The sequence below is a fragment of the Oncorhynchus masou genome, unplaced genomic scaffold (assembly GCF_036934945.1).
Source record: "Oncorhynchus masou masou isolate Uvic2021 unplaced genomic scaffold, UVic_Omas_1.1 unplaced_scaffold_4901, whole genome shotgun sequence".
NCBI classification, from domain to species: Eukaryota; Metazoa; Chordata; class Actinopteri; order Salmoniformes; family Salmonidae; genus Oncorhynchus; species Oncorhynchus masou.
In genome coordinates, this window is record NW_027011298.1 from 15,001 (window position 1) to 24,963 (window position 9,963).

Here is a 9,963-nt window from a genome sequence, read left to right on the forward strand (position 1 = left end):
CTCTAGTCTAGAGATAATCACCTACAACAGATCCTCTCTAGTCTAGAGATAATCACCTACAACAGATCCTCTCTAGTCTAGAGATAATCACCAGAACAGATCCTCTATAGTCTAGAGATAATCACCTACAACAGACTAATAACATATCTTTATTAAAGCTGTGCTATATTGGCCTTATGCCACAAACCCCGAGGTGCCTTATTGATATTACAAACTGGTTACTAAGGTAATTAGAACATTAAAAATAATGTTTTTGTTACACTCATGGTATACAGTCTGATATACCACAGCTTTTAGCCAATCAGCAACCAGGCCTCAAACCAACCAATTTATATTTTAGCAATAAGGCCCAAGGGGGTGTGATATATGGCCAATATACCACGGCTAAGGGCTCTTCCTATTCCTGGATACAGCCCTTGGCCGTGATATATTGCCCATATATCACAAACCCCCGAGGTGCCTTATTGCTATTATAAACTGGTTACCAATATAATTAGAGCAGTGAAAATAAACGTTTTGTCATACCCATGGTATACGGTCTGATATACCACGGCTGTCAGCCAATCAGCATTCGGGGCCTGAACCAGACAGTTTTTAATATAATATAGATAATTGCAGTGATTTGGTATTAGGTTATTATTGATGATTATTAGTTATTTTTATGGTTTGTTGGTTAGTTACAGATGATTAGTTATAGGTCATTAGATATAGATGTTCAACAAATATCTGTTATTATCTAGTTTGTTATTGACGATTAGTTAAAGATGATTCGTTATAGATGAATCGTTATAGATTATGTTAATGACTGGACCTTCCAGGCGTATGAAAGATCTGTTTGTGTTCTTCATTTCAGCTGTCACATTATTTTACATTATGAAGTGTAGTTCCCCAGAACACTTGAGTCTCTCTTCTGCAGTGCACATGAGATGAATTTACACTACAATTCACTATTAAACGTTAAGCCACCCGATATCTTATAATGTCTTTCTGCCAGATATCAAAGATCTCTGGATGAGTTTTCTGTACTGCTGCTAAATCTCTCCCTGTGCTTCCTTTAGTGTTTATATCTTCTACCTTTCTTCTCCCCTCTGCTCCTCTAGCTATGCTTGTGTAACTTTATGAGCAGGATTTGCATTTGCGATTAGTTTATGTTCGTTTTCGCTCATTAGCGTATAGCTAACAGCATCTATGTGATATAGCTATTAGTTTGTGCAAATTTTGTTAGCATCCTGGTATTAGAGGCCCAATGGGCTTTTCTTGTGTTTTTAGCGCCCCCTTGTGTGCTGTGCCGGTTATAACGTAAATCCCGGGATGAGAGAAGGTTGGCATGACGAACATCTGGATACCGCCCAAGCCTAACACACACACACAGCCTTGCCTGGAGTCAGACAGTGCACATTGATGTGTGAAATGTGTTTCTCTTTCTGAGCTTTAGTTGATTACTGAGAGTGTTTTGTCCCAGGCTCGTCTCCCACCACCTGCTTTTCCAATTAACAGATAAGACTCAGTCAATAGCAGCAGTGACTGGGCTGGAGTTGGGCTGGGTGGGGGTGAAGCTAGGCTGGATAGGGATGGGGCTGGGCTGGGTGGGGGTGGAGCTGGGCTGGATAGGGGGGCTGGGCTGGGTGGGGGTGGAGCTGGACTGGGTAGGGTAGGGGTGGAACTGGGCTAGGTAGGGGTGGGGCTGGCCTGGAGCTGGTCCGGGTGGGGCTGGGTGAGGTTGGAGCTGGTCTGGGGCTGGGTGGGCCTGGAGCTGGGTGGGTTTGGAGCTGGTCTGGACGTGGGTGGGGCTGGAGCTGGTCTGGGTCTGGGTGGGCCTGGAGCTGGTCTGGGTCTGGGTGGGCCTAGAGCTTGTCTGGGTCTGGGTGGGCCTGGAGCTTGTCTGGGTCTGGGTGGGCCTAGAGCTGGGTGGGGCTGGAGCTGGTCTGGGTCTGGGTCTGGGTGGGCCTAGAGCTGGGTGGGGCTGGAGCTGGTCTGGGTGGGGCTGGAACTGGTCTGGGTGGGGCTGGAGCTGGTCTGGGAATGGGTGGGACTGGAGCTGGTCTGGGTGGGGCTGGAACTGGTCTGGGTGGGGCTGGAGCTGGTCTGGGAATGGGTGGGACTGGAGCTGGTCTGGGATTGGGTGGGGCTGGAGCTGGAGCTGGTCTTTGGCTGGTTTGGGTGGGGTGGGAGTGGTGAGAAATCAGAGACAACACATTAAATCACATACTAGACCAGCATGAGCCAAGATCCCTTCTGATGCTTTATAATTCAACTGTTAGTATGGAGGTTGGCTGGGGAGGTCAGTAGGATACTGCTGTGTGTGTGTGTGTGTGTGTGTGTGTGTGTGTGTGTGTGTGTGTGTGTGTGTGTGTGTGTGTGTGTGTGTGTGTGTGTGTGTGTGTGTGTGTGTGTGTGTGTGTGTGTGTGTGTGTGTGTGCTCTAGAGTTCCCCGTGTTTAATCAGAACCCGTGTGCAGCCCGTACTGACCTCCCCCACAATGTACTGACCTCCCCCACAATGTACTGACCTCCCCCACAATGTACTGACCTCCCCCACAATGTACTGACCTCCCCCACAATGTACTGACCTCCCCCACAATGTACTGACCTCCCCCACAATGTACTGATCTCCCCCACAATGTACTGACCTCCCCCACAATGTGCTGACCTCCCCCACAATGTACTGCCTCACCCAGTTGTTCCTTTCACAACTTGTCTACTCTCTCTTTCTCCATGTATACTTCTCACACACACACACACACACACACACACACACACACACACACACACACACACACACACACACACACACACACACACACACACACACACACACACACACACACACACACACACACACACACACACACACACACACACTTGATGATGATGAGTTATAGTTTTCTGTCTGTCTCGGAGCATAGATCATGTCTGGAAAGTCATGCTAGTAGCTCACAGGGTTAGGTAAGTTTGTGTTTGTGTTGGTGTGTGTTGATGTGTGTGTGGACAAGTAAGTAATCTGACGCAACTGTTTTACCCGCTCCCTAAGAGCAGAAACACACACACCACGGTTGTGTGTGTGAGGTAATAGGTTCCAGAGACAGAGCAGCTGGAGGAGGGAAGGAATCCTCACCTCTTCTCTCACCTCTCCTCCCCTGCTACATTCCATTACTCTGAGGGAGGGGTGGGGAGAGAGGGAACATTCTGCAGATATATGGAGGGAGGGAGGTCAAGAGGAAGCAGGAGTGAGGGCAAGAGGAAGGGAGCAGGAGTGAGGGAGGGAGGGAGCAGGAGTGAGGGAGGGAGGCAGGGAGCAGGAATGGGGGAGGAAGGGAGGGAGCAGGAGTGGGGGAGGGAGGGAGGGAGGGAGCAGGAGTGAGGGAGGGAGGGAGCAGGAGTGAGGTAGGGAGGGAGCAGGAGTGAGGGAGGGAGGGTGAGAGCAGGAGTGAGGGAGGGAGCAGGAGTGAGGGAGGGAGGGAGCAGAAGTGAGGGAGCAGGAGTGAGGGAGGGAGGGCGAGAGCAGGAGTGAGGGATGGAGGGAGGGAGCAGGTGTGAGAGAGGGAGGGAGCAGGAGTGAGTGAGGGAGGGAGGTAGGGATGGAGCAGGTTTGAGGGAGGTAGGGAGGGAGCAGGTGTGAGGAAGGGAGGGCTGGAGCGGGAGTGAGGGAGGGAGGGAGCAGGAGTGAGTGAGGGAGGTAGGGAGGGAGCAGGTTTGAGGGATGGAGGGAGGGAGCAGGAGTGAGGGAGGGAGGGCGGGAGAAGGAGTGAGGGAGGTAGGGAGGGAGCAGGTGTGAGGGAGGGAGGGAGCAGGAGTGAGGGAGGGAGGGCGGGAGGGAGTGAGGGGGAGGTGGGAGGGAGGGAGCAGGTGTGAGGGAGGGAGGGCGGGAGAAGGAGTGAGTGAGGGAGGTAGGGAGGGAGCAGGTGTGAGGGAGGGAGGGAGGGAGCAGGAGTGAGGGAGGGAGGGCGGGAGAAGGAGTGAGTGAGGGAGGTAGGGAGGGAGCAGGTGTGAGGGAGGGAGTGAGTGAGACAGGGAGGGAGCGTCAGTGAGGGAGGGAGTGAGTGAGGGAGGTAGGGAGGGAGCAGGTGTGAGGGAGGGAGGGAGGGAGGGAGGGAGGGAGCAGGAGTGAGGGAGGCGGAGCAGGAGGGGGGAGGGCGGAAGCAGGAGGGAGGGAGCAGGAGGGAGTGAGGGAGGTAGGGAGGGAGGGAGCAGGTGTGAGGGAGGGAGGGAGGGAGGGAGCAGGAGTGAGGGAGGGAGGGAGGGAGCAGAAGTGAGTGAGGGAGGTAGGGAGGGAGCAGGTGTGAGGGAGGGAGTGAGTGAGATAGGGAGGGAGCAGGTGTGAGGGAGGGAGTGAGTGAGGGAGGTAGGGAGGGAGCAGGTGTGAGGGAGGGAGGGAGGGAGGGAGGGAGCAGGAGTGAGGGAGGGCGGAAGCAGGAGGGAGGGAGGGCGGAAGCAGGAGGGAGGGAGGGAGGTAGGGAGGGAGCAGATGTGAGGGAGGGAGGGCGGGAGCAGGAGTGAGGGAGGGAGGGCGGGAGCAGGAGTGAGTGAGGGAGGGCGGGAGCAGGTGTGAGGGAGTGAGGGAGGTAGGGACGAAGTGATGGAGCAGGAGGGAGTGAGGGAGCAGGTGTGAGGGAAGGAGCAGGATTGAGGGAGGGAGCATGATTCTCTTTGATGCTCATTTTCCTGATCTTTCAAATCCACTCATGTCAAAGGCCATGTCACCCCATCTGTCGTGTGGCAAGTTATTGGGGACGATATGCACCATGTATATTAATGATGAAATCATGTGCTGCTTGTTCCAGAACCACAGGATACATTACTGCAGTTCATCATGAAAGACCCTTCTGTGTGTGTTCTCTGTGTGTGTTCTGTATGTGTTCTCTGTGTGTGTGTTCTGTATGTGTTCTCTGTGTGTGTGTGTGTGTGTGTTCTGTATGTGTGTGTGTGTGTGTGTGTGTGTGTGTGTGTGTGTGTGTGTGTGTGTGTGTGTGTGTGTTCTGTATGTGTTCTCTCTGTGTGTGTGGTGTGAGTGTGTTCTCTGTGTGTGTGGTGTGAGTGTGTTCTCTGTGTGTGTGGTGTGAGTGTGTTCTCTGTGTGAGTGTGTGTATGTGTTCTCTGTGTGTGTGTGTCGTCTTGTATATGTAGTCTCTAACTTCTAGTTTCTCTCTCTCTGTCTCCTCCGTAGCTGTAAGAATAAGCTGTATCCAGACGATCTGCCTCGTACCAGTGTAGTGATCGTGTTCCACAATGAGGCCTGGTCCACTCTGCTGCGGACCGTCCGCTCTGTCATCGACCGCTCCCCCAAGTCTCTGCTGGAGGAGGTGGTACTGGTGGACGATGCTAGTGAGAGAGGTACACGCTGAGATGCACTGTCTGTCTCTTTATCTGGGCTTATCTGGGCTTGTTCCTAAATGCTGTGTAAGGCTGTGTGCACAATATGTGTGTGTGACTGTGTGTCTCTGTGTGACTGCATGTATGCGTCTGTGTGTGTGTTTTGCAATTGTGACTGTGTGTGTGTGTGTGTGTGTGTGTGTGTGTGTGTGTGTGTGTGTGTGTGTGTGTGTGTGTGTGTGTGTGTGTGTGTGTGTGTGTGTGTGTGTGTGTGTGTGTGTGTGTGTGTGTGTGTGTGTGTGTTGTGTGTGTGTGTGTGTGTGAGAGTGCTGTGTCTTGTCTCTCAGCCCAGTGCTGTTAATCCCTGTTTGGGGCAGATTATTAGGTCCCTAATACCCGGGAGCAGGGATTACCCCCAGCCTCCTCCAACCCCCTCTGTGCCCCTATTGACCCCTGGGATAGAGGGATGAAAGGGAGGAGGGGGAAGGGATAGTGGGTCGGTGGTATCCTTTAGCTCTGAGAGCATGCTGTCTGGGAGGGAGATGTCACTTACGAGTCAGACCACACCAGAGATCACACTCTCTCTTTAACTCACCACACTCAGGTATGCTGACGTGTATACACACACGCACGCACGCGCGCACACACACACATATACACACACACACACACACACACACACACACACATATATATATATGTATGTATATTCAGAGATCCTCACTGAACCTCTGGAGAGAGTTTGCTGCACTGAAAGTAAAGGGAATAATTTTGCACGCCCAATTTTTCAGTTTTTGATTTGTTAAAAAAGTTTGAAATATCCAATAAATGTTTTTCCACTTCATGATTGTGTCCCACTTGTTGTTGATTCTTCACAAAAAAAATACAGTTTTATATCTTTATGTTTGAAGCCTGAAATGTGGTAAAAGGTTGCAAAGTTCAAGGGGGCCGAATACTTTCGCAAGGCACTGTATATATACAGATGATGGATTTATTCCATCTATGGGTCTGGTAGTACACTAAGTATATGTTTTTGGGCTTGCTTTTGTGTGTGATGTGTGTGTGTGTGTGTCTCTGATGTGTGATGTGTGTGTGTGTATGTTGTAGACTTCCTGAAGCGGCCGTTAGAGCAGTATGTCAGGAGGATGGAGGTTCCAGTCAGAGTGGTGAGGATGGAACAGAGATCTGGACTGATCAGAGCTCGACTGAAAGGAGCCTCACTCTCCACCGGACAGGTGTGTGTGTGTGTGTGTGTGTGTGTGTGTGTGTGTGTGTGTGTGTGTGTGTGTGTGTGTGTGTGTGTGTGTGTGTGTGTGTGTGTGTGTGTGTGTGTGTGTGTGTGTGTGTGTGTGTGTGTGTATAAATGGTGAAATGCTGCTCAGATGCAGCTGCTGTCAGTAGCCTCTCTGTAATAGTAAAGTGTTTGTTGTCATGTAGGTGATCACGTTTCTAGATGCTCACTGTGAATGCACCATTGGCTGGCTGGAACCTCTACTGGCCCGCATCAAACTAGACAGGTATGTTACACACCCACAGGCACATCACACACACACACACACCACATACATACACCACACACATACACGACACACACTCCACACACACACACACACACACACACGCTGGGTGTAATAAATAAATGAGTAACAATTTGTTGAGCCTGCAGGGGGCTTGTCCTTGTTTTTTTTTATGCTTAATTACAAAGCCTCTGTTTACTTATGTCCTCAGGCTGGTTCACACACACACACACACACACACACACACACACACACACACACACACACACACACACACACACACACACACACACACACACACACACACACACACACACACACACACAGCAGAGGGAGAGAGGTAGAGGTCAGATTGTATTCCGTGCTACAGCTGTAAATGTGCTGAGCTGACAGCAGGACTTGGGTCGTTCCACCAGTTAGATGACTTTTCAGTACTAGTGTAACTTGGTGGAGAAAAGCAACATTTTAGTTCACCTAATTTTAACATTCTTCTGTCATAAAGAGCACATGTTCAAATGAATAAAACACCTGTTTTCCATCTCAAGAGGTTAAATAAAATAATACTGTAGTAAGTGGCAAATAAAGTAACGGTTGAGCGTAAAGGGTTGACGCCATCATCTTAAATTAGCCATAAATTCCCTTGTGACGGAGGAATGGAAGCATGTTGTGTGCAATGAGAGGGGCAATTGAATGCAAGCTTCACTAAAACATTAACATTGTTAAAACATGTCTAGCCTGTGTATCTCTGGGTAACAGGGCTGTGCTCCAACTGCTCAGTCTTCCACCACAAAACACCAGAAAATGACCGAAAGAGTAGAACCAGCTCACCTGCTTTTACACCAGGATTTTACTATTAGATGTTCAATGTTTCTTTAGAATTGTATTTTTGAAAGGACTAGTTTCACCATGTTAAAACTAGAGTTTAGTTCACCTAACTGGGTTGACCTTACAATGAAGGACCATTAAAAAAATGAATCACTATTCACATTAAATAAATAATCATCTTCACAAATGACTTTTTTAATGCAACAAAGCAACTATGGCTTTACAATGATGATGAAAACTTGGATAAATGTTGGGGTTGATAAGTGCAGAAGCTGTCATACATCTCTCATTCACATATGTTGGCAGTGCCCCAAACTAGAGGGATTCTGGAAGTCAGTTTTCTCTCTCATTCACATATGTTGGCTGTGCCCCAAACTGGAGGGATTCTGGAAGTCAGTTTTCTCTCTCAATCACATATGTTGGCAGTGCCCCAAACTAGAGGGATTCTGGAAGTCAGTTTTCTCTCTCATTCACATATGTTGGCTGTGCCCCAAACTAGAGGGATTCTGGAAGTCAGTTTTCTCTCTCATTCACATATGTTGGCAGTGCCCCAAACTAGAGGGATTCTGGAAGTCAGTTTTCTCTCTCATTCACATATGTTGGCAGTGCCCCAAACTAGAGGGATTCTGGAAGTCAGTTTTCTCTCTCAATCACATATGTTGGCTGTGCCCCAAACTAGAGGGATTCTGGAAGTCAGTTTTCTCTCTCATTCACATATGTTGGCTGTGCCCCAAACTAGAGGGATTCTGGAAGTCAGTTTTCTCTCTCATTCACATATGTTGGCAGTGCCCCAAACTAGAGGGATTCTGGAAGTCAGTTTTCTCTCTCAATCACATATGTTGGCAGTGCCCCAAACTAGAGGGATTCTGGAAGTCAGTTTTCTCTCTCATTCACATATGTTGGCTGTGCCCCAAACTAGAGGGATTCTGGAAGTCCGTTTTCTCTCATTCACATATGTTGGCAGTGCCCCAAACTAGAGGGATTCTGGAAGTCAGTTTTCTCTCTCATTCACATATGTTGGCAGTGCCCCAAACTAGAGGGATTCTGGAAGTCAGTTTTCTCTCTCAATCACATATGTTGGCTGTGCCCCAAACTAGAGGGATTCTGGAAGTCAGTTTTCTCTCTCATTCACATATGTTGGCTGTGCCCCAAACTAGAGGGATTCTGGAAGTCAGTTTTCTCTCTCATTCACATATGTTGGCAGTGCCCCAAACTAGAGGGATTCTGGAAGTCAGTTTTCTCTCTCAATCACATATGTTGGCTGTGCCCCAAACTAGAGGGGTTCTGGAAGTCAGTTTTCTCTCTCAATCACATATGTTGGCTGTGCCCCAAACTAGAGGGATTCTGGAAGTCAGTTTTCTCTCTCATTCACATATGTTGGCTGTGCCCCAAACTAGAGGGATTCTGGAAGTCAGTTTTCTCTCTCATTCACATATGTTGGCTGTGCCCCAAACTAGAGGGATTCTGGAAGTCAGTTTTCTCAATCACATATGTTGGCTGTGCCCCAAACTAGAGGGATTCTGGAAGTCAGTTTTCTCTCTCATTCACATATGTTGGCTGTGCCCCAAACTAGAGGGATTCTGGAAGTCAGTTTTCACTCTCATTCACATATGTTGGCTGTGCCCCATACTAGAGGGATTCTGGAAGTCAGTTTTCTCTCTCAATCACATATGTTGGCTGTGCCCCAAACTAGAGGGATTCTGGAAGTCAGTTTTCTCTCTCATTCACATATGTTGGCTGTGCCCCAAACTAGAGGGATTCTGGAAGTCAGTTTTCTCTCTCAATCACATATGTTGGCAGTGCCCCAAACTAGAGGGATTCTGGAAGTCAGTTTTCTCTCTCAATCACATATGTTGGCTGTGCCCCAAACTAGAGGGATTCTGGAAGTCAGTTTTCTCTCTCATTCACATATGTTGGCAGTGCCCCAAACTAGAGGGATTCTGGAAGTCAGTTTTCTCTCTCATTCACATATGTTGGCTGTGCCCCAAACTAGAGGGATTCTGGAAGTCCGTTTTCTCTCTCATTCACATATGTTGGCAGTGCCCCAAACTAGAGGGATTCTGGAAGTCAGTTTTCTCTCTCATTCACATATGTTGGCAGTGCCCCAAACTAGAGGGATTCTGGAAGTCAGTTTTCTCTCTCAATCACATATGTTGGCTGTGCCCCAAACTAGAGGGATTCTGGAAGTCAGTTTTCTCTCTCATTCACATATGTTGGCTGTGCCCCAAACTGGAGGGATTCTGGGAAGTCAGTTTTCCTCTCATTCACATATGTTGGCAGTGCCCCAAACTAGAGGGATTCTGGAAGTCAGT

The 9,963-nt window shown here is 49.0% G+C and overlaps 1 protein-coding gene across 1 annotated transcript in view; it reads left to right on the forward strand.

The window, feature by feature from the left end:
* LOC135535655 (polypeptide N-acetylgalactosaminyltransferase 1-like) overlaps nucleotides 1-6,941 on the forward strand; it is a 14,942-nt gene extending 8,001 nt beyond the window's left edge. Inside the window, exons 4-6 of the mRNA XM_064962107.1 lie at nucleotides 5,164-5,330; nucleotides 6,417-6,544; nucleotides 6,747-6,941. Coding sequence (XP_064818179.1) covers nucleotides 5,164-5,330; nucleotides 6,417-6,544; nucleotides 6,747-6,941 — 490 coding nt within the window. The remainder of the gene's footprint in view (nucleotides 1-5,163; nucleotides 5,331-6,416; nucleotides 6,545-6,746) is intronic.
* Nucleotides 6,942-9,963: the final 3,022 nt, after the last annotated feature.